The 25,744-nt window shown below is 35.9% G+C and overlaps 1 protein-coding gene across 15 annotated transcripts in view; it reads right to left on the bottom strand.

The window, feature by feature from the left end:
• SLC26A7 (solute carrier family 26 member 7) overlaps positions 1-25,744 on the bottom strand; it is a 170,131-nt gene that overhangs the window by 77,517 nt on the left and 66,870 nt on the right. For all 15 annotated transcript variants that reach the window (XR_008536928.1, XM_063816410.1, XM_063816412.1 and 12 more), the window contains 2 exons: positions 25,038-25,210; positions 2,697-2,861 (listed from right to left, as the gene is read on the bottom strand). Coding sequence is in view for 13 of the 15 variants with exons in the window: in XM_063816410.1 (XP_063672480.1) it covers positions 2,697-2,861; positions 25,038-25,210 (338 nt within the window). In the remaining 2 variants the exon portion in view is untranslated. The remainder of the gene's footprint in view (positions 1-2,696; positions 2,862-25,037; positions 25,211-25,744) is intronic.

The raw sequence follows: 25,744 nt of genomic DNA, 5'->3' as shown, positions 1-25,744 counted from the left end.
GCAGAATAAATAGACCCCAATCTACAGAACTCAACCTAAGAATAATTAATTAATCAATGGACATTTTGATTGGCTAAAACTGGATTCTTTTGACAAAAATGAGTAGCCCACCTGAGACTATTAGGAATCATGACTGGCTCATTGTGCAAGAGTCTTAAATATTCTAGATATCCAATTTATGTTCCAAGAATATCAGTAACACGTGCTTTATCTCTCATCAGCCTGAATTACTTTCTAAAAGGATATAACAATTGTGAAAACTCAGAGGCAGGATACATGTCAAAGAGTGAAAAGTCTTACAAATGTGTCAATTCATTCTGCTGTAGGTTCTTTGACATGCTAGCCAAGGCCTGTATGATGTCTTCTGCTCTACATCCTTGCTGAGTTCAGCTCTGCTTCTTTATGTAACACTTAAATGATCCAGTGGCAAGTGTAGCCATCATGAGATTCTCTCAGCCTAAGTACCCCAAAGCACACTTCCCAATATCCCACTGCAACCTGTGCATGATGTAAGATTTATTTCTTAATCTAACACTCAGATCACCAGAATTTTTGGCATTGCAATATCAACATCCATTTGAAACCATGGCAAAGAACCAAAGCACCATTCCCACCTAACAGCCTCACAGTACAGGACTCTGTGATAATTGAAAAGCAAGAGCAACTCTTTTTTTTCATTTTCCATCAACACAAAGCATAGCAATTTCCATCAACTGAGTAATGTGAATTTAAAGCCAGCAGTCCAAAAACATTCCCAAATCTGATTCCGTTTCACCGTAAAGTTTTTAAGAAAGACCTCCACCTGGCCAATATGGTGAAACTCTGTCTCTACTAAAAATACAAAAATTAGCTGGGCACAGTGGCACGCACTGGTAGTCCCAGCTACTCAGGGGGCTGAGGCAGGAGAATCGCTTGAACCCAGGAGGCGGAGGTTGCAGTGAGCCAAGATCATGCCACTGCACTCCAGCCTGGTGACAAGTGAGACTCGTCTCAAGAAAAAAAAGAAACACCTCCAAAAAGTCCCACAGTGTTGATCTACAAGACTAGGGTAAAGTAGCTTGCAGTTTCCCTCAAAAATACAAAATGAAAAACAAAATCACACACAAAACCCTTTAACCGAAGTGTTTAATAGAAGTTTATACACATTCCCACCAGAGAAACAAGCTGAAAGACCAATGTCATTCTCACAGCAGGCTACCCTGCTTCTTTAACACAACTAGAAAAAAGAAAGATGATCGTTTGTGTATGCAGATATGATTCAAGAGGCCAAGTGGTAATGGACTGTCATTTCCTTAAACTGCACATGTGCCGACAAGCAGGCCAGGCCATTTCCAGGTGAGAGGTCAAGACAGAAACTATCACTGCTTTGGTTCTGTCGTGTAGACCTGCTGTCACTGAAAGTCTTAAACTTTCAACCAGTCACCTGACAGCTTACAGCTACTTTGGTCTGCTTTTGTTTGAGCTGGAGCTTGGAATTATGTTGCTTCCAGGCCCAGTTCCAGTGTTCTTGTTTCAGTGTTAATCATTCTTACAATGAATGAATCATTGAGCAGGAAATTATCTAAGAAATACGAATTCAGATCCAGCTTCCAGCTCTGTGTTGCTAATTGCTTTTTATTAACTTCTTTACCAACTAATCAGAGAAACACACTTAGACAAGTGATACCATTTTTTTCACATATCAAATGGTCACTTAAAAAATAGCCATAACCAGAGTTGACAGTGATAAGGTCAGAGTAAAATATTAATGGATACATCTTTTCAGATTGAAATTTATACCCCTTTGATCTAATAATTCTATCATAGGAACTTATCCTACTGAAACAATCAATGTTTGTTTGGTGCAGAGAATAATATGCAAATAAAGAGGATCCTCGCGGGGCCATGTATAATACAGAAATGCCAGAAACCACCTCAATAACAGATAGATAAATTACCATACTCCATTCATTGAGCTACTTCGAGCCATTAATATTTAAGAAAATTAAGAATGGCAATACTCTCATTATGAAACAAAAAATTAATGTTATTTAGTATACAGCAATGCATAAAGTTAAACAAAACAAAGTTTGGTTGTCAGCAAATTCATTAACAAGACTTTTTAAAAAATAAACCTCTAATAGGATCTGAGTTCTTGAGCGGTTATAGATTTTAGGTCCACTTCGAAAACAAACCCAAGAACAAAAAAGTGTTGTTAGAAAAATATGTTGCAAATGGCCAGGTGCTACTCTCTTTCTCGGGTTCAGGTGGTTTTTAATAGCTGATTGTCTGCTACTGAGGCTTCAGCCACCAATTTCAACCAGGCCTCTGATTTAATCCACACCAGGATTTGTAATACTGAAAGAATGTGGGGGAGTGCACTATTGTTAAACTGGGCCATAATCCCAGTGGATGACTTCCATTAGAAGCTGGCAACAATACCTGGCTCACAAAAAATTCAGGTTTTTTTTTTCTAATTATGCCCCCAAATTAGCTCATATTCCATTGTTCATTACAAGGAATCATTTCCAAAATTAGTAGAAATTACTCACTAAATTAGTTGCATACCTTAAGTCACACTCAAAATATCCTATAAGATTTTATTTCAACCCAAGTTGCTTTAATACAGAAAAATCTCAGTACTGTAATTAATCAAATTCTACTTTGTGAAACCTGCACATTCAAAAGATATGTATGAAAGCATATGAAAAACTCACATAAAAGAATCCAAGTGGTCCGGATATATATGGCATTTTCATTCCCAAGAGATATTTGACTTGTGAAGTCACCACATGGGTGGCAGCCCCAGTTGTCATTGCGCTGATCACAGGCTCTGTGACCACAAATGTGGCACTGCCCAGTTGCAGCACAAACATGGCCACCTAAGAGGAGAAGGGAGAAGTGAGATGAACTTCAGATGAAACTCCCCAAAGTTCCCAGAGGGCTTAATATTTGACACATTCTCATTTTCATTTGATAGAATCATAGAGAACTGACATGTAACAAGTTTGTTACATTGTATATATACAATATCTCGGGTTTCCCTGAGCACATTGTTAGGTTCTAAGAGGTTTCAAAGGTTTCTTTTTAAATTTAATTTAATTTTATTTTTTTTGTTTATTTTTATTTTTATTTTATATATATATATCTTATTATAGTTTAAGTTCTAGAAAACGTTATTAGGTACAATGTGAGTATCTCAGTTAAAATTAACACAGTATTTTTTCTAAATTTAGACTTTTCTCTTTTCCTAATCCTACATGTTTCAAAAAAGGGAAATACACTCAAATCAGTTTAATGTATGGGTCTATGTGGAAGAAAAATTGAATTTGCCTTGCTATATCTGTAATTTAAAATTTTAAAAAGGAAAAGACATGATTCACTACTTTATACTCAGTAGGCATAAAACCTCAAAACCATTGAAGAAAGAAAGCCATTCCTCAAGATTCTCCCAGGTTCTGAGAAATGGGAACATACTCTTTGACCAGATACTCGGTCAAGTAGTAACCCATTTATGCCAGAGGTTGTAAATTTATTTTGTGAAAAATCATACCTTGGCGATGACCTTGAGCAGTAGGATATAAATAATTCCCACAAGCTTAGCATTCCAATAGTGGAACACTAGGCATAATTATTAAGGGCTAATATTTAATAAGAATACATTAGGACTTATTTGTATATGTGGCACCGCAAAAGACAGATAGGGTAGAGACATATGTGTTGAGAAGCCCATAAATCAGTACAAAAATCATTGTCCTTCAACATTCCTTACTTTTCATAGCAACATCCTCCATCTCAAAACCATTTGATGATCAGGCAGAATCATCACCTCTATGTAGAAGCTGTGCATTGAACTCTGCTGGGCAAAAGGTGCCAGGAATGACAGGAAGCAGCAAAACTCTTCTCTTTTTTCCTTTTTCTTTTTTTTTTAGATAAGGTCTCACTCTGTCTCCCAGGCTGGAGTACAGTGCCATGACCATGTCTCACTGCAACCTCCACCCCCCAGGCTCAAGTGATCCTCCCATTTTAGCCTCCTGAATAGTTGTGACTACAGACAAATGCCTGGCTTTTTTTTTTTTTTTAGAGACAGGGTCTCACTGTGTTGCCCAAGCTAGTTTCAAAATCTTGGGCTCAAACAATCCTCCTGCTCTGGTCTCCCAAAGTGCTGAGATTACAGATGAGAGCCACCATACCTGGCCTCTTCTAACTCCTGATACTTCAATGACTAATGTTCTTCCTTTACCAGAGAGTTTTGAGAAGATGGCCCACACTTTGGCATAATGTAACTGTGTAAACTCAGTCACAGAAACTGCAAAAAGTAAAATTTACTATTTTGAAAGTAATGTTAAATTACATTCACAAGTATAAGCACTAGAAAATGGAAACAAAAGAGGTCATGCTGATATAACTTCTTAATGTGTTAATTATAATATTTACGCCAAGTCTTAAAATTCTTGTTGGCAAGCCCAGCACAGTGGCTCATTTCTGTAATCCCAGCACTTTGGGAGGTCGAGGCAGGAGGATCACTTGAGCCCAGAAATTTGAGAGAAGCCTGGGCAACATGTGAAACCATGTCTCCTAAAAAAAAAAAAAAAAAAAAAAAATTAGTGTTGAGTGTGGCAGCGAGTTCCTGTAGTCCCAAGTACTCAGAAGGCTGAGGTGGAAGGATGGCCTGAGCCCAGGAGGTAGAGGTTGCAGTAAGCTGTGGTCGCGCTACTGCATGCCAGCCTGGGCAACAGAGTGAGACCCTGTCTCAAAAAAATAATAAAAATAAGAAATTATTGTTGGCAAATGAGATTAACTCTTAAAGAAATCGGAGGGAAGGATAACAACGAGATCTCCTTTATCAAGAGGGCACAGTGATGAAAATGAGAAATATAAAGTGATATCTGGTACCACTAGAGCATAAATTGCAAAATATATTATTTCTTTATTCTGATCATAATACAATAACCCCTTGGCCAAAAGCAATAATGCTCTGAGCCTGAATTACAGTGGATTTTCATGGGCTCAAATCTGAAAATTTGAACCTATATTCTGACCCAGGTTCTACCACATCCTAGGTTTGTGATGATAGAAAACCTACTGAAATTCTCCAAGCCTCATTATCATCTATAAATTATTAGAGTGATATTTGCCTTATTTTGTAGAGTTGTGTAAGGTGAGTGTGAAATAATACATGCAAGGTATTCGAAACCTGTAAAATGTTTAACCTATGATGTAGCAGGAACAACAGGGGGTGTCACACATATTTACCTAGTATGGAAAACCAGTCACCAGTTTCAAAAATGTAGGAAGGGCCACACTACATTTTCTAAGTCTGTAAAACTTAAAAGAATGTAATGAAGAAGGAAATGTATTTAAATTGTTTGCAGTTTAGCAGCCACCTTTTATTTAATACATAATAAAGAAAAGAATATGGGGGGCCAATGTGGAAATCAGGCAATCTGTTACAGTCAACTCAGGATGCCAAAGCAGCAGCTTCTGCTACTAACATTTTTTTAGCGACTGTATTTGTCAAAGAGAGACGTTCTGGGGGAAATAGCCAAGCAATCAATTGTGTGGGCACAAGTGGAACATGGTGATTTTTTTTTTTTTTTTTTTTTGGCAGCTCTTGATTCGTGGTCAGTTGGTTTTCATCCTGAAAACACAATCAGCTATGAAAAACATTGAACCAATTATTCCCATGTATTTCTCTACTAGTAAGTTAGTTCCAACTTATGACATTAACTCTTACAGGCCATGAGGATGAAATTAGCATATTACTGAGGTATGATGAAAACCAGAGTTGAATTTTCATTTCAGCTAAATGTAGAATACAAGTAATCCAAATCTTTGAAGTGGCAAAACCAGTGTGCATACATGGAATTTATGCATACTTGGAATGTTGGAAAGTTTGCATCAGTATGCCAAGTAATCTTGAGGCCTTGTATAGACCATCAACATTTTACCTTCTGTTTTCCACTTGTTTCCTAAATTCCAGTGCCTACTGAGAGGGTTAAATGATTTGCCCTGCCTGGGAAAAAAAGGTTACCTAACCTTAAGTGGTCACCTACCATACCACTTCAAGCTAAACCACCATCTTCTAGTAGCAGCTTCTTTGTCATTTCCACAATTTAACAGTTACAAACGAAAGAGTCCAGAAGAAGTTCAAGATATAAAAAGAATTCAACCATTTCAAGTATTAAAAAACATGGGAACCTACCTTGCAACACAAATGAGAAAAGATGAATTATCCTCTCTTAAAATGTCTAAAGACTCAAAATATTATTGTAACATTCTACTTGTATACATTATTATACTTTTAAAAAAATCCTCCTACCAAAAGATAAATCTTTAACATGGAGAGTTCTTGACTCTGAAAGGTCAAGTTCCTTAAAGACCTAATTTCTGATACAAACCACTGGGCATATGAAGGATGATTAAAAACATATGAGGTTTAACTGAGGAGAAATTTCTGTCTTCTGAATGACAAACTTCTTCAAGACCCAAGACAATGGCAGACATGTTAAGAGGGAAGAGGAAGAAGAGAAGTAGGAAAGGAAGGGGAACTAGTGGAGGATGGGGAGGAGAGATTTAAGAACTCCCTCTTTTCCCACCACTCAAATTTTAATAGCTAATTCACACTGACATTAGGAACCTGGCATACAGATGCTGGTGTACACAGCTCAAAGGTAGCAAGTACACAAGCAACACAGGCTTTGCAAGAGGGGCCCACAGATTGAACCATGTTTATCTTCAAACTGAAGTAGGTGAAATGGGGCTCTCCTGGAATATTGTGCTTGGAGACCCAGTATTTAAATTTGATATCAATGTCAAGGATTTTTAAAGCTAATTACTTAATAAACAGCCACATCATCTCCTTTTACCAATAATACGGATGATAACATTTCTAATCTAGCTAGCCAACTCCCAAAATCCTGGCCATGCCATATTTCATGAGGAAATTAATTTCATACAATATAGTTCAGCTGTTTGTAGTAATGCTGATGTTCTGGGCTAATACTGAAATCCTCTGACATACATGATCAAGATTCACTAGCATGATACTATTTGATAATGCTTCTATAAACACCATATGTTCCACATTAATTGAATGTATCTCAGATTTCAGTCCATTTTTCTTGCAAGTAGCCTTCAAATATTTAAAAATAACAAAGAGTACATAGGAAACAATTATATTAGCCAAGTGGATAGAATATAGAATGTATTTTAGGTTATGTTGGTTAGTCTGCTATCTGGCTTTTACATTATACCAAATCACTTATTGTTCCATTCAATTAATATTTATTGAATATCTACTAAGAGTTAGGCACAGCACTGTTGCAGATTACACAGCTAAAGATACAGTTCACACCCTAAATGATCGTGTAAAGAGATGTGAAATGATGATGTTGGGAAAGGGGACTGTTAACCAGGACCATGAAGAAGAATGATATAGGTGACTGGATGGTAAAGTCTGAAAAGCTGTTTGGGTGGGGCCTGAAATGTTAAAGAGCCCTGTGTTGTACGCTGAGTAATGTATTCAGGTTTGGGGGAAAGAGTTAAATTGCTAATAACATTAGGAAAACAATTTAGTGCTGTTCAGAGATATGGGAGAAAAAAACCTCTATGTGACCAGAGGTGTTGAGAAGAACAAAGCTGAAGGATTCATACTTCCTGATTTCAAAACTTATTAAAAAGCTATAGTAATCAAAGCAGTGTGGTACTGGCATAAAAAGATATATAGACCAATAGATAAAATAGCCCAGAAATGAACCCATACATACATGGTCACATGATTTTTGACAAGTGTACAAGACCTTTCAGTGAAGGAAAGGACAGTCTTTTCAACAAATGGTGCAGGGAAAATTGTATATCCACAAGCAAATGAATGATGTTGGACCCTTACCTAACACCATATACAAAAATTAATCAAAATGGTTCAAAGATCTAAATATGAGACCTGAAACTATAAAACTCTTAGAAGAAAACATGGAGCAAAAGCATCATAACATCAGATTAGGCAGTGCTATTTTTAATATGACATGAAAAGCATGGGCACCAAAAACTAAACAAATTAGGCTTCATGAAAACTTTAAAAATCTGTGCATCTAAAGACTCTATCAACAGAATAAAACAGAAACCCACAAAATGGGAGAAAACATTTGCAAATCATATATCTGATAAGTGTTAATATCCAGAATATATAGAGAACTCCTAAAACTCAACAAAAACAAATATCTGATTCAAAAACGGGCAAAGGATGTGTATAGACATCTCTCCAAAGAAGGTGTACAAATGTCCAATAAGCACATGAAAACATGTTCAACATCACTTATCATTAAGAAAATGCAAATCAAAACTACAATGAGAGAGCACCTCACATCCGTTAGGATGACTACTATAAAACACACACACACACACAGACACACCTACATACACACACAGAAAATAAGTTTTGGCAGGCATATGTAGGAATTGCAACACTTGTGCTCTGTTGCTGGGAATGTAAAATGGTATAGCCACTACAAAAAGTAGTGTGATGTTTCCTCAAAAATATTAAAAATAGAATTACCATATGGTCCAACAATTCCATTTTGGGGTATACATGCAAATAAACATTGAAAGCAAGATCTCAAAGACATATGTTTACACTGATATTTATAGCAGCATTATTCAGAGTAACTACAAGTGTCCATCAGTGGATGAATGGATAAACAAAATGTAGTATATAAATACAATAAAATATTATTGAACCTTATAAAGGAAGGAAATTCCAAAAATGTAACAACATGGATGAGCCTTGAGGACATTATGTTAAATAAAATAAGCCAGTCTCAAAATGGCAAATACTGTATGATTCCACTGACATGAAATACTTAGTCAAAATCACAGAGACATAAAGTAGAATGATGGTTTCCAAGGGCTAGAGGAAGTGAGGAATGGCAGTTATTATCTAATGAGTATAGAGTTTCAGTTTTACAAGTTGAAAATTGTTATGGAGACATATGTGTGAAAGAAAAATAAAAATTTGGGACCTCAATACAATAAGCTAAAAGGAAAAGAAATAAGCTGAAAACTGAGTCATGCAAGAAACTGCCTTTCCTTTTGTTCCTAAGCAGATACCTACAGATGAAGGTGAAATATCTCCACAGGTAGCCACTCTATTTTTACCTTATCTTATGTAAAGTGCTGATATACTGAGAGCAAGAGGAATACATAGTTAATAATTCCCCTACCTGCTCCTATTCCCTTGCTACATGTGGATTACCACATCCTCCCTCTTCCTCCCCCAGCCTGCTTTTCCCCTTTAAATATTGAAGCCCACAGAATCCTCTGGAGAAAAACACAGACCATAGACCATTTTTTTGTGATGCCATGTTTGTTTCCGCTGGGCATGTCCTTAACCTTGGCAAAATAAACTTCTAAATTGATTGAGAACTGTCTCAGATACTACTTGGTTTACAAATGGTGGAGGTGGTTGGTGGTTACATAACATTATAAATGTATTTAATACTGCTGAATTATATACTTAAAAATGGCTAAGATGGTAAATTGTGTGCTTGTATATTTTTCCACATTATATATATGTATGTGTGTGTGTGAGTGGTGTGTGTATATATATATAAATATATATATAACTAATCATTTAGGAGGTCAGGAGTTCTCAGAATGGAATGTAGAATATGATAAAGAATCTAATTGACAATGATTGTGCTCTTTACTGTCTCTATAGACTTTATAAGTTCTGCCTTTTACAGAAGGTTATTTAAATGGAATCATATAATATGTAGTCTTTTCAGACAGGCTAAATGGATGCAACAACCTCACTGAAGTGGGTGGCAAAAGAATGTGATAACATAAATAATTTTGAAAATGACTAGAGTCTGGAAGACTAAAGGCAAAAAGAAACACTAGACTCTAACTGCTGAAGTTGTTTCTCATGGGGGTAGGGGTTAATAATTCTGAAACCACTGTTGCAACAAATCCATATGGGTATAGCTCTGCAGCAACCTCAACTCTTGCCTCCTCGGAAGAAAGAATTCAACTGAGGGACATAAGGCAGAAGGAGAGACTGAGACAAGTTTTACAGCAGGATTGAAAGTTTCTTAGAAAGCTTTAGAGCAGGAATGGAAAAAAAAAAGTAAAGCGCACTTAGAAGGGGCCAAGCAGGCAGCTTGAGAGACCAAGTGCACTGTTTGACCTTTTGACTTGGGGTTTTATATGTCGGCATGCTTCCGGGTCTTGTATTCCCTCTCCTGTGATTCTTCCCTTGGAGTGGGCTGTCTGCATGCACACTGGCCTGCTAGCACTTGGGAGGGGAGCATGTGCGGTGTGTTTACTGGAGTCATATGCATGCTCACTTGAGGCATTCCTCCCTTCCCAGTTGAATTTTCCTGGAAGGTCATATACCAGTTAAACTCTGCCATTTTGCCCCTTAATACGCGTTCTTGAGCCCACTCGCTCAACTCTTGAGATCTTATTGGGAAGCTGTCCTCACCCCCTTATTTCGTTTTAACATTCTTCTAAATCTAGTAACCTGATTTGTCTCCTCTTGCTTTCAGGCCATCAAGCTCCAGATCTTCAGTGAGGGATACCATCCTGCCAAATCACCCTTCTACTGGGGACCCATAAACTGCCCATCAGTGGGACACAACAGAGGAAAAGTCCTGTCCCTGTCCCCCTTGGACTTGGCAGGATACCACTTTTACCAACCAATGGAGCCAACCCTGCCTTGACAGCTAGCTAAAGGCCAAGACCCACAGAACCACCGGACTTTTCTCCATTTTCTCCAAAAAAATTGGAGTCTTTGATGCCTGTTGGGGGAAATGTTATAGTAGGTAGCTAGTCAGACATGAGCAGGGCAGTAGAGGGCCCTCCTCCGCCCCAACCTAGAATGTCAGGCGACCATCAAGTGATGGTCAGGCAGTTATTAAACTGTTTCTCTAAAATAATAATTGGTCCCAGCCAGAACCAGGGAAAGGAAGTCTCCCAACAGATAGAAGCACCTGACACTGGTGATCAGCAGCTTCTCGCTAATATCTTAGGAGTTGAGCAAGTGGGCCCAACCATGCATATTCAGAGGCAAAATGGCAGAGTTTAACTGGCTTATGACCTCCCAGGGACATTCGAGTGGGTAGGGAAAAACACCTTGAGTTAGCATGCATATGACTCCAGTAAACACACTGTACATGCTCCCCTCCTAACCAAGTGCTAGCAAGCCACCGTACATGCAGACAGCCCACCTCAAGGGAAAAATCAGGGGAGAGGGAACGCAAGACTCCAGAAGTATGCCAGCATATAAAACCCCAAGTCAAAAGGTCAAATAGTGCACTTGGTCTCTCAGTTGGCCCTCTTGACCCCCTCCCAAGTGTACTTTATTTTCTTTTCGTTCATGCTCTATAACTTGCCTTGGTCTCTCCTTCTGCCTTATGCACCTCAGTTGAATTATTTCTTCTGAGAAGGCAAGAATTGAGGTTGCTGCAGACCTGTACCCACACAGATCCACTGCTGGCAAATATACTGGAATTGCAATATGTATTATATTGCAATATATTATTATATATTATATATACTGGAATTGCTAACTTAAACAAATGGATGGTGAGTGTTAGGAGCCAGGTTCTCACTGCTGGAGGGGGAGGTTTCAGACAAACAAGGCCAGAAAGCTAGAATGATCATTCTGGTAATGCATTAGGGTTGAAGACCTAAGTATATGCTCATGTTTAACTTAATATAGGCATAGATGGATATATAAATACATATAGATATGATTACATACATATAAATTATACATAATATAATTAATATACATAACATATATTTTATTATGATCTCAAGAGTTGGGCAGTGGGCTCAAGCATGTGTATTAAGAGGCAAAATTACTGGAATTCTGCACAGATTTGCCTTATAAGATTTGCTGTATAATTAAACATAATTATATTATGTTTAACATACATAAAAATATTCCCTTGCTCTGTCAGATAAAAAGGCTTACAAGCAATAACACCCCAGTAGCAATAAGCATACCTACCATCTAAATCTTAAAGTCTAACAGCTTTCTCTAATAAAACAAACCAGAGATCCTTAGAGAAATGGCTGATTCTAGGACTGAGCAGGTCATATAAAGTATGAACCTGGATTATCTTGTAGTGCCAGAAAGGAAGGAAGTGTTAAACAAGTAAATAAACAAATAAGGGTGTCAAAGACAGACACAGAGCCAACTGAAAGAACTCCCAATGTCCAAAGCCAGGACAATTTGAAGAGCAAAATAAATAAAGTAGTATTGGATTATAACCAAAGAATAGAACAAATATCCTAGAGTCCATACTAATATAAACGATTGACTAAATAAATAAATAGGGGAGAATAGGCAAATATGTTCAGAATTCCAGTAATTTATGCAGACAATATCCACTCATTAACTCCCCACTTGACATAACCTCCACTCCTTAAGTGTGGGCTATTCATAATGACTTATTTCCACAGAATACAGTATGGAAAGGGAGAAAATAGAGTAACTGACAAGTACTACCTCAGCCAGGTGATCAAGTTAACATCAACAATGATAAGTGTTGTTATAGTTTATGATGTGGTGAGACTGTCACTTGTTTAATGAGTATAGAGTTTCAGTTTTACAAGATGAAAAGGGTTGCATAGACAGATGACGGTGATGGCTGCTCAGCATTATGAATGTATTCAATGCTACTGAACTACACACTGAAAAATGGTTAAGATGGTAAATTTTATGTTATGTGTATTTTATCACAATTATATGTAGACACACACACACACACACACACACACACCTCTTCCTCCTAAAAACATATAATGCCAATCTAATCATGGTAAAAACATCAAACATATCCTGATTGAGGGGCATTCTGTAGACTACCTGACCAGTACTCCTCAAAAGTGTCAAGATAATTAAAAATTTAAAAAGTCTCAGCAATGTTCAGTAATAAGGAAACTGAAGAAAGACAGGACAACTAAATGTAATGTGGTATCCTGGATGGGATCCTGGAACACAAAAAAAGGACATTAGGTAATAATTAACAGCCAGGCATGGTGGCTCATGCTTATAATCCCAGTGCTTTGGAAGGCCAAGATGAAAGGATGGCTTGAGGCCAGAAGTTTGAGAACAGCCTGGCAACATAGTGAGACCCCATTTCTACAAAAAAAATTTTTAAATTGGTCTAGCATTTTATTTTATTTTATTTTATTTTAAGAAATTTATTTTTTATTTATTTATTTATTTTTATTATTATACTTTAAGTTTTAGGGTACATGTGCACATTGTGCAGGTTAGTTACATACGTATACATGTGCCATGCTGGTGCGCTGCACCCACTAACTCGTCATCTAGCATTAGGTATATCTCCCAATGCTATCCCTCCCCCCTCCCCCAACCCCACAACAGTCCCCAGAGTGTGATGTTCCCCTTCCTGTGTCCATGTGATCTCATTGTTCAATTCCCACCTATGAGTGAGAATATGCGGTGTTTGGTTTTTTGTTCTTGTTATAGTTTACTGAGAATGATGATTTCCAATTTCATCCATGTCCCTACAAAGGACATGAACTCATCATTTTTTATGGCTGCATAGTATTCCATGGTGTATATGTGCCACATTTTCTTAATCCAGTCTATCATTGTTGGACATTTGGGTTGGTTCCAAGTCTTTGCTATTGTGAATAATGCCGCAATAAACATACGTGTTCATGTGTCTTTATAGCAGCATGATTTATAGTCCTTTGGGTATATACCCAGTAATGGGATGGCTGGGTCAAATGGTATTTCTAGTTCTAGATCCCTGAGGAATCGCCACACTGACTTCCACAATGGTTGAACTAGTTTACAGTCCCACCAACAGTGTAAAAGTGTTCCTATTTCCCCACATCCTCTCCAGCACCTGTTGTTTCCTGACTTTTTAATGATTGCCATTCTAACTGGTGTGAGATGGTATCTCATTGTAGTTTTGATTTGCATTTCTCTGATGGCCAGTGATGATGAGCATTTTTTCATGTGTTTTTTGGCTGCATAAATGTCTTCTTTTGAGAAGTGTCTGTTCATGTCCTTTGCCCACTTTTTGATGGGGTTGTTTGTTTTTTTCTTGTAAATTTGTTTGAGTTCATTGTAGATTCTGGATATTAGCCCTTTGTCAGATGAGTAGGTTGCAAAAATTTTCTCCCATTTTTAGCGTGGCAGGTCCCTGTAGTCTTAGCTGCTTGTGAGGCTGAGGTGAAAGGATAACTTGAGCCCTGGAGTTCCAGGTTACTGTGAGTTATGATTGCATCACTGTACTCCAGCCTGAGCAACAGAGTGAGACTCTGTCTCAAAAAAAAAAAAAAAAAAAAGGAAATCTGGATACAACATATAGACTTTAGTTAATAACAAAATATCAATCTGGTTCATTAATTGTGACAAATATACCTTCCTAATGTAAGATGTTAGTAACAGGGGAAACTGTGTGGGTTATATGTCAACTCTGGGTACTATTTTTGTGCTTTTCTGCAAATCTAAAATCATCCTAAAGTGAAAGTTATTAAAAATGAAAAAAAGAAAAGAAAATCCTCTCCACCTGTTCCACAGAATCTTCAGGTAAGTCTAAATTTCTCACCAAAGTGTGTGCTATTCATGAAGAGTTCCCGAATCCTGCATACATCAGCACAGGGAAAAAGAAGGACTCTAAGAAAAGCACCAAACAGCTGGGTTTTAGAAGTATGGCATGTGTGCAAATAACCACACCAAGACAAAAATATAAACCACACATATAAAAGAGAGAAATAGAACATGTGCCATTGGATTTCAGAGGGAGAAGGGAGTATTGCTGGATAGGGTTAAAATTGTTAACTTGACACTTAAGGAGGAAAACCATTAGAAAGCATTCAAAAAAGAGGGAAGAGTATGAGGATCAAACAGGACAGCATGGATATGTTCACAGCAAGTCTGGAAGTAACAAAACTAGCCAAAAGTGAGTAACAGAAAATAAAGCAAGACATTTTGAAGTCAGAATATAGTCCACTGTAAAAGTAGTGAAAAGGGAGTTTTACAGGAGTGAGTGACATCACTTTTCCATACATTCATTAAACATCTGATCTTGCCAAGAACTATGGTGCACACTGGCTCAAACATGAGAGCTGTGCTTTGGTAGGATTGATCTCATGATAGAATGGCCATTTAAAGTGTTGGTATAACAGGAATAGTAAAGGAAAAAGGAAAAAGTCACCTAAACTAGACAGAGCAGGAATGGAGAGCAGAGAGATGAGCCAAGTACACATTACTCCACAGACAAACTAATCATATGTTCAGGAAATGTCTATCTAAGTTTTGTGTAATATATCAGAAATTCACTGGAATTTAGAATCATCTTTATTGGGAATTACATGGTTGAAGGCAGAACCATAATCTTTTCAGTTCTCAGACACTTCAAGAAAAAACTAGCCTCTGATGCTAGATATTATGAAAGTCAGAACTGCTAGGGATAGACAATTTGACTCCTCTGGTTTCATATTTGTCTAAGAAATATGAGCTCAATAAAACAATAGTCATAAAGTCGGATGATTGGAAGCATGATATTATTAAAATACACAAGTGTAAGGAGTTGTAGAGTAGTTGTGCTTTTGTTTTTCATCAGGTGTGGAAGTATTCATAAGAAAAGGTGGGAGATTTTATTGACTAGGTCTGCACACTTGAGCTAGATGGATCTAACAAAATAACCATGAGCAAATTAGAGAAGTATAAGTTTATTACTACTTGTTTATCAAGAACTGTTTTACAATTTAAACAGATACAGACACATTCCCTATCTTCCGGTGAAAGATGAAAAAAAACTCAATTTAATTTTGGTTATTTAACATAGTGATGCCACTAACATTTAACTGACCTTTTTCCTCTTCAATTTAATCAACTCACATTTATTAAGTACCAGCTGTTGGAATTATAGAGACAAATAGTCTCTGTTCTATAGAGACTCACAGTCTAGAAAAGGAGGGAAATGTGTAAAAAATATTTCCTGGTAGATTCAGAAGCCCTATGAGGTAGGACATGAGCAATGTCTTACAGGAACAGTAAGAGGAATCACATATAAGTATGTCCAGAGATCCAGGGAAGGCTTCTCTGAGATGATTATGTTTGAGCTGAACCTTGAAAGACACAGAGGAGTCATACAAGCAGCATGAGAAGGGGCCTGGCATGCCTAGAGAATGACAGGCACACTGTTGTGGAGCCAAGAATATTGTCCTGCCACATGACACATGCCCGGTACACATGCTGCCACTATTATTAATGAGGTAAAATGTGGGAAAGAGCTAGAACAATGCCTGGCCCTAGAAGTAGATGGATTAAGTTTCCTTGCTTCCTTTGTCAACACTAGTTTAGAAAGCTGCATAGCAGCAGTTAAGAAAGTGTATACTGGAGTCTGACTCCTACTGTGTTAATTCCTAATTACAAGATTCTAAATAAGTCACTCTATTAGTCTGTTCTCACATTGCTATAAAGAACTACCTGAGACTGGGTAATTTATAAAGAAAAGAAGTTTAGTTGACTCACAGTTCCACAGGCTGTACAGGTAGTATGGCTGAGGATGCCTCAGGAAACTGACAATCATGGCAAAAGGGCAAAGGGGAAGCAAGCATGTCTTCACATGGTGGCAGGAGAGAGACAGAAAGAAGGAGGAAGCGCCACACACTTTTAAACAATCAAATCTCATGGGAACTCACTATCACAGGAACAGCAAGGGAATAACCCACCCCCATGATCCAATCACTTCCCACCAGGTTCCTCTCCTAACACTGGGGATTATAATAATCCAACATGAGATTTGGGTGGCAACACAGAGCCAAACTATATCAGTCAGTTTATCTTCAGTATCTTTATCTGTATAATAGGGAATTATTCCTAAATAATTTTTCCTAAAATGTCAATGAAGATTGAATATATGAATACATGTAGTAAGCTTAGAACAGAGCTTGTCAAATACTAGGCTAATAAATATAATTATTTTTGTACATAAGGAAAGTTTTTTATAATTTTAAGAATGTTATAATTCTAACTTGGTTAAGTTTATTACTTCTTAGCTTTGCCAGGTACAAACACAGATGGAAAGATTTAGATTAAACAGAGTAATGACTTTCTGCTGTAATGGTTGTAAAACAGTGAAACATTATCAAAAGAGATTTCAGATTGTCCTCCTCCTGCATTACAAAAGAAGAAAGTTGATGATGTTTCTGAGAAGAGTAAGTACGATGTGTTGAATAGGCAGTATAAACTAGTTTTATATCTTGTGTCCCTTCTATACTCCTGATCCTCTTATTTAAAACTTGCAAGAAAATGTTTAGCACAACACCAAAAGTAATTGAAGAATCTCCTATTTAGCTTACAGTTGTCTTTTTATCATCCTTGAAGACATAAGACCATGTGTCTCCAGAATGCACTAGTATCATAATACAAGGCTTTGTCACTAAACACCCACACTTTTATAATTGTTGAATATATATTTATGACACAAACATATATAACTTAACTAAAAGATACTCAAACCACTACAATGGCATTATTCTAGTGAAGGCAGCCTACAGTAATGAATACACCTTTCTCAGTGCAAGAAAGATCAAAAAGACAAACTAGATTTCCCCATGGCAGAAATCTTGTCCTATGGCTTCTTCAGAAAAGTAGAGCTTGGGAAAATTTCCAGAGGTGAATGGGCAAGGGACAATCCCAGACCCCTCTTGGAAAAGCTCTTGGAAAAACAAATATGCAAATTGTCCATCACAGGGAATAATAAAAGCTACAGGGAGAAGATAACAATGGTTTTTAAAGTGCATTGGCTTTTATTATGTGTTTGTGTCCCCAGTAGAAATGCTAATTGATACTGGCATTTTTAAATTAGCATTTCATTACTGTGAGTGTGCAAGCAATTCCTTTCTTGGCTGCTACTGTTTTTACTGTTTTTAGCTACAAAAATTGTCTTTTCCTTGTGTAAAGTAATACTAATGGTACAAAACTGCATCAATTCCACTAAAAGACTTTCTTATGAGACAACGTGCCTTAGAAATAGATGGTAGAACTGGAAACAATAAGATTATCATACCAGTCAATTCAGTCACTGCATTATGAACTGTCAGAAATTGCATGAGTCCTAATCACAAGAGTTCCTACTGTTATAAAACCATGGCAATAAATCTACAATATAAACAGCAATAAAGTTTTGCTGAGTGAAAGAAACCAGACCAAAAAAAAAAAAAAAGAGAAGGGGAAGGGACATTACATTCATTTTTATAAAATTCTAGAAAATGCAAACTAACTCATAGTGACAAAAAGCAGATCAGTGGGTGAGGAGGGGAGCTAACGGAGTGGGATTACAATGGTCAAGAAAAAATTTTGTGAAATTACAGATATTTTTATTGTCTTGATGATGGGTTCATGAATATATACATCTGTCAAAAGATCAAATTGTACATTCTAAATATGTAAAATTTATTGCATGGCAATTATACCTCAATAATGCTGTTGTTAAAAAGCCCGTATTCTAATGTACAACACAGAAACTATCACATTACATTATTATGGTTGTATAAGTGCACTTTGTTTATACTAGCAATATAAATCAAGTGGTAACAGAGAAGAGAAACAGAAATTATTTATTTTGTCTGAAGGCCAATGAGTGAGAGACATTGGATGGTCTTATGTTTATGACACAAACATATATAGCTTACCTAAAAGATAATTAAACCACTACAATTCCATTATTCTAGTTAAGGCAGCCTACAGTAATGAACACACCCTTCTCAGTCAGTGCAAGAAAAATCAAAAAGGCAAAAAAGTGAATAATCATAATCAACAAGGAAGAACCTAATAGCTATATACTGATCTTTACAATCTGATAATCAAGGCTATATATTTTTTCTCAAGTGCTCATGAAACACTCACAAAAAAATGATTATACATTAGGTTAGAAGGAAAATGTTAGTAAATTAGGTAACATAAACTATTATAAACAATACTCCCTGACTGCAATGAAATAACACTAGAAATTATTGACAATCTGAAAAGCAAAAAGACTCACCCACCTAAAATTAAAAACTCTTCTCTTAATCTTTGGGTAAAGGAGGAAATACAAACTGAAATCACAGAATTTTTATTCCTAAAAAATATTGAAGCAAAACACAGTATATATAAAAATCAACAGAATACATTTCAAACAATTAGCATAGGAAAATTCATAGCACTAAGTGCTTTTATCAATAAAAATGAAAAAAAAATAACAAGTAAATTGAATTCCTAGATGGAAAAAATAGAAGAAGAGCAACAACCAAACAATAAAATAATGGTAAATTGAAGGAAATAATAAAGATAAAAGCAGAGATAGAAATAGGAAAAAAGTAGACATACTATTTCAAAATCCTGGTTTTCTTTAAAAAGTAACAAAATAGAAAAACCACTAGCTGCCTGGATCAAGAACAAAGGAAAAAGCACAAATATAAAAATAGAAAATATCAAAGGGTAAAACATTGAAACAATAAATTTTTTTAAAATTACAACAGACTACTTTAAAGACCTACATGTAAATACATTTGAAAAGATAGATAAAAATATAATTTTCCAAGAAAATAAAGATTTCCGATTCTGGTTGTTTTAGAGCTAGGCTGCTTAAACTGACCAATTTTTGTAGAAGAAACTGCAGAGGATCATCAAGAAATTATCTTACAAAAGAGCACCAGGCAACATTATTTTAAAGAGGAATTCTACAAAACCTCCAGTACTAGATGCTCCAAAAGTGCTATACATGCTGAAAAGCATTGAGAAGGGACGTTAAGAAGAAAGTAAAACATTGAGACTTAGACCTGATAAAGACAGCACAAGAAAGAAAACTACAGTCCAGTACCACTAAAGAAAAATGATGCAAAATACTAAAGAAGAAAATTAATCAACAGAATCCAGTACCACATTAAGAATAAAATAGACCGTGACCAACTGGAATTTATTCTTGCAATTTAAAGTTGGTTCAATATTAGGGAATCTATTAACATAATAAATGATAGTTTTGAGAGAATAAAAATAAGATTATTTCTATAGATGCTGAAAAGGCTTCAGCAATATTCAAGATTTTTTCTAGTTTCTATTAAAAACACAAAAATAGGACACAATTTATAATTTCTTAACATGACAAGACATATAAACTTTATTCATGAGGGCTGCATTATAATTTGTGGAGATGTTAATAGCATTATAAGTAAGCTCATGAAAGGGCAAGAATGCCCACTGTTTTCACAATTACCTAATGTTATAATAGAGGTTGCAAAACCCAAAGCAATTGGATTAGAGAAATCACCAGTCATATGATTTTGTAAAGAAGTAAAAACATCTCTTAAAAATTCTAGCAAATTAATGAACAATAAAACTAATTCAAATACTAAAAGAATTCAGTAATATATCAGGATACAAAATTAACATACAAAAATCAATAGCTTTCAAAGACACAAACAATAGCCAGCCAGAGGACATAATGGTAAAGAAAACTCCACTTATAATAGCAACAAAGAAGATTAAATCCTTGGGAATAAACTTGACAAAAACATGCAAAACCTGTAGGAGGAAAATTTTAAAACACTCTGAAAAACACAAAATTGGATTTGAACAAAATGAAAGGCATCCTCTGTTCTTGGACAGGACAAATCAACATCATAAAGATGTCAGTTTAACACAATCCCAATAAAAGTATCAGCAAGTTTCTTTTTATACAAGGAAGTTTCTCCCCCTGAAGTGTAGCTTGTATTTGTCTAATGTTCCCCACACACAACTCTTTCTCCACTTCTTTACTTGACTTATATTTTTTAACATTATTTTAATGATTCTAGTATGTCTCTCTCTTTAATTTTAACTTACGCATTTTTTAGAAGAAAGCATAGCATAGAACAATAAATTTCTGATTTTAGTTTGCTCTTTGCCTTTTTTTTGCTTTTCCTCCAATGCAAGTTGGTGCTGAAATTCATAAGGAAAACAAACATGCAAGAATAGCCAAGAAGACACACAAAAATTAAAAATACAAAGCTTGACTAGTCCTACCCTACATTAAACCATTCTATAAAGTCTCCATAAAACAGGGTGCTACAGTCACAAGAATAGAGTTAAAGGGCAGTAGAATAGCAAAGAAAGTCCCAAAATTGATATAAGTACATATGGAAATGATAATGGTGGCATCTTAAGTTATAGAGGTAAAGATGGGCTTTTTAATAAATGTTGTTGGCACAAGTAGGCAGCAACTTAGAAAAAAATAAAATTACATCCATATCACACACCACTCACAAGCATAAACTCCACAATTATCAGGAATGTATATATAAAAAGAAAAAAAATAACTTAAATCATGGAAGCCTAGAAAAAAAATATGGTGACTTCCTCCATAAACTCAGTGTTGAAAAAAGCTAACAATGACTCAAAATAATGGGCAGTAAAAGAAACGACTGATAAATTTGACAACACAATTTTTTAAATTTGCATAGTAAAATAAAGTCAAAGTACAACTGCCAAATTAGAAGGAAATACTTTCAACATCTATCACAGAAAAAGGGCTAATATCCACAATATATAAAGAACTCTTAAAATTTGAAGAGAAAAAAATCTAAAACTCTGATGGAAAAATGAGACAAATATAAATAGACAATTCACAAAATTAGCACAAAATTATCTTAAACATATGAAAAGATGTTGAACCTCACTCGTAATTAAAGAAACTCAAATTACCTTGAATACTACTTTTCACCTGCTTGGCTAAAGTTCAAAAAGCTGAGAACACATTCTGTTGGTAAGGCTGAGGCACTCTCATACACTGCTATGGGAATGTAAACTGACACAACCCCTTTGGAAGGGAATTTAACAATGTCTAACATAACTACATTTGTTTTTGTTTTGAATTTACCTTTTGACCCAGTAATCTCATTCTAGGAATTCATCTTGAAGAGATGTTCCTAACAAAATGAAAATCCAGATATATACATACATAGCAGCATTAGGGAAGGGAAGTGACAGTTCTGAGTGTGCCTTTCTTTTACAGTCCCATCTTGCTATAATAATAATTAAAATTAACAAACATCAGACTCAGTTTATATTTTAAAATCATTATTACCTAGCATTATGTTTCTTGGTTTTCAAGTTCCTGAATAGATAATTCATTTTTTAATTCAACAAGTTTTCTGAGAATCTACCATGTAGAGTTCTATGCTAGGTACAATGATGACTTTAACATGCTTTAAGATCGTATTAATACCCTCAAGAACTTTGTTCTCTAAGTAATGTCTTACATAGAAAACAAACTAAAATATTATAGACATACAAAACATTGGAGGAAAAGCAAAAAAAGGCAAAGAGCAAACTAAAATCAGAAATTTATTGTTCTATGCTATACTTTCTTCTAAAAAATGCATAAGTTAAAATTGAAGAGATAGATATACTAGAATCATTAAAATAATGTTAAAAATATAAGTCAAGTAAAGAAGTGGAGAAAGAGTTGTGTGTAGGGAACATTTAGACAAATACAAGCTACACTTTAGTGGGGGAAACTTACTTATCAGTTACAAGAAGAGAAGGCAAAAAGAAAACACACCTAATAAGTCATGGAGCCCTTATTATGTAATAACAGAAAGCTGATTAGTTCATCAATTGAATGTGTTGCCAGACACCAAAGCCCCCCCAGAACTTACTTCTATAACTTCCTGTAATACAAGAAGCAATAAATATCTTTATGGTGTAAGCCTCCGATAGGAGGGTTCTCTGTTCCTTGCAGGTGAGAGCATTTCTAACTGTGAATCAGATCAGACATGATTGTTTCAGACACTTTAACAATACAATCTTATTAACCTAAATAATTCTGTCAGCTGGATCTTCAGAGAGAAAAAAATCAACCTGAAACTAAATAATATGCAAGCAAGAGCAAAACAATACACAAATAAATAAATAAAACAAGACAAACACACACTTCATATGTTTGTAGAAACTGGATACTTTGATTCAGTGGATTTCAAATCTGAAGGAATAAAAGGAAAAATGACTGAGCAGCTAAATCCTAAAGATGCAGAACTCTTGAAGTTTCTAGTTGACAATGGAAAGAAGAGTTTGGAGGTCAAATAAAGTCCAGCCATCTGCTTAAAAATTGGCTAAAACGTAAGTCACATATCCAAGATCAGAGCTAAAGAGGAAGAAAAGCAGATGCTTGATGAAGTTATAAGAGAAAATATGCAACTCTCTGAATCAAATTTTACATGTAATAAAAGGCCATGAAAACAAAATTATTTTTATTATCTTTAATAATATTCTGCTTTGCTCTTATAATTCTAGGGAGTTTCATTCGGGGAAATGAGACATATATTTTTTATGTTGTTAGAATCCTGGCTTTGACTTTTATATGTTATCATTTTAAGTCATAATCCAAATATACTAGATAATAACAGAATACCTGATGATTGTTTCAAACTTTCAGAAGATGGTTAAAATGAGACTAAGCAGAAGGTTGCCAGGTCTTACCGCTAATTATGTATACTCTTAGATTTTTACTATACTAATATATACCTAAAACTAATACTACACTATTAAACAACCTAAAACTACTTGTTTCCTGCTTTGTAGAGTAAGAGAATATCCAACTCTAGTAAAAACCATGAATTCAAAAAGAAATATGAATGAAAAAATAATGGGACAGAAAACAGACACAATATTATCTTTGCCATGTTAATACAAAGATTTTTTATTTTAAATGAATAGAAATTAAGGAAAACCTATGCCAAATCCAAGGCAATATATCCATGTTTGATCTACCAGTTCACAGGGCTGATTATTTCTGAGATGGGGATAGATGACAGATCTCAGAGAGCCTCACACAGGCCAGGCAAGGAGGAAAAGCCACTAAGCCTGTCTGTGCAAGCCTCAGAATAGGCTGACATCCATGGTTGGAAAAATAAACTGAAAGTTACAGGGTACCCAGGCAACTAATTTTTATTTTATGATAGCTCAGATACAAGCCATAGAAAATACTGATTGGTCCACCAGTCTGGTCAGTCTCCTAAGCAAATGAGCTGCCACTCAAATGGTCTATTTCTTTCAAGGACTATGAAGACATGAGTTCTTATTCTCATTTCATTTTACATCCTTAATTCTTTCGGCCATTTCACATAGCTAGAAGGCAATGTAACTCTAAGAATTTTAATGCTTCCTTTCTTTTAGGTCACATGTTTTCTCTTACCATCATTCCAGCCAATCATCAACTATTTTTCGCCCTTCTTGGTGTTTACAAGATCTTTGACCTTGTAAATAATGTTACGGTGTAAAATAGAGCCTCCCAACCCAAAACACAGCCACCCAAGAAGTTTATGCACACATAATTCAGTTGACCATGAGAGAGTAAGCAAAAATGGCTATCAAACAGGCAATTCCATGTCTAATATTCAGTGCCTGTCTACATTTATTTTATAGTCACCTCTGAGCTTTCTAATTTTGACGACTGATTAGAAACATCAAATTACATATTCTGATATTTTGAAGAAATAGACTGTAGCAATCTTGGCAGCAACACGATGCTGGTGGTACAGATCTGAGTCCAGTGACCTCAGATCAGCAAACCTATAGCATAAACCAAGCACCATTTGTTACTGATGTAAGTAATAACATCATAAAATCTGAAAACTGGGAAGGACACTAGAGATCTGGTCACATCTCCTTCCTATTGCAGGAATTTTTCCTATAACATTCCCTTACAGTGACGACCTAGTCACTGTGTGGACACAGGGATTGCCTCATTGCCTTACAAGGAAGCTCATTCCATTTTCTGAAACATTTTTTAGAAAGTTCATTCTTAAAAGACCAAAAACTGTTTCTGTGTAACTTCAATTTATTGATTCTAGTTCATTCATTCAACCAGCATTTATAGAGTAATGACTCTAAACAGCATTTCCATAATGATAAAACACATCAGGCCTTTATCCACCTATAAAGACAAACTCATGAACAAGAATAAAAATAAAACACCAGCTGCCTTCCCTATGCCGCTGTGTCCCTTTCTTTGTGCTCATGTGTCAGTATCACTTACCTGAATCACACCTCCCAAGAAGGAAACTGCTGCAGCAACGTGGATCCTTTGCATTTCAAAGTCGGATAAGCCCAGCACGCTTGTGTTACTCTGTGTGGTGAGATTCTGCATGTTCTGAGGGACAATCCGTTCCACGGCGTTGGCTGATATTAAGGATGTCAAGGCAAAGGTGCCTGAAACCAAGTGGTGTGGGGAATCTTCTATTAGTAATTCGATTTAAAGGCTCAATAAAAATTGTGGGATTCTGTCGAAGCTACATTGTGAAACCAAACAGATCTGTTAGAAACACTGTCCCCTCCTCTGTGGCCTTGCTTCTCCACTCTTCACCTCGCTCCATGGATGAAATGGAAACTTACCTCCATATATGCTTATTCATTCAACGTACAGCCACTCATCTATTTGCTATTCCCTCCGGGTTCAGACATTTTCCCACCTCTCTGCAGATTGGCATAAAGAATGTCCTGGTACAGGAAATAAGATTACGGCCTGGATTTAAATTCAACCACTCAATTTACCAATAATGTGACCTAAAGCACATTACACTGGATATAAATGGTCTTATCCATAAAATGGGAGTAATAATGCCTACATTTCAGTATTTAAGGGGAGTATAAATGACATGATAGGTATGAAGACCTCAGTAAATTCAGCTTTTTCCCTGAAATGCTTGCTTCTTCATTCTACCTGTGCAAATCCTATTTGTTTTT

Source organism: Pan troglodytes, chromosome 7 (assembly GCF_028858775.2).
Source record: "Pan troglodytes isolate AG18354 chromosome 7, NHGRI_mPanTro3-v2.0_pri, whole genome shotgun sequence".
NCBI lineage: Eukaryota > Metazoa > Chordata > Mammalia > Primates > Hominidae > Pan > Pan troglodytes.
This window is presented reverse-complemented; position numbering and strand designations above follow the sequence as displayed.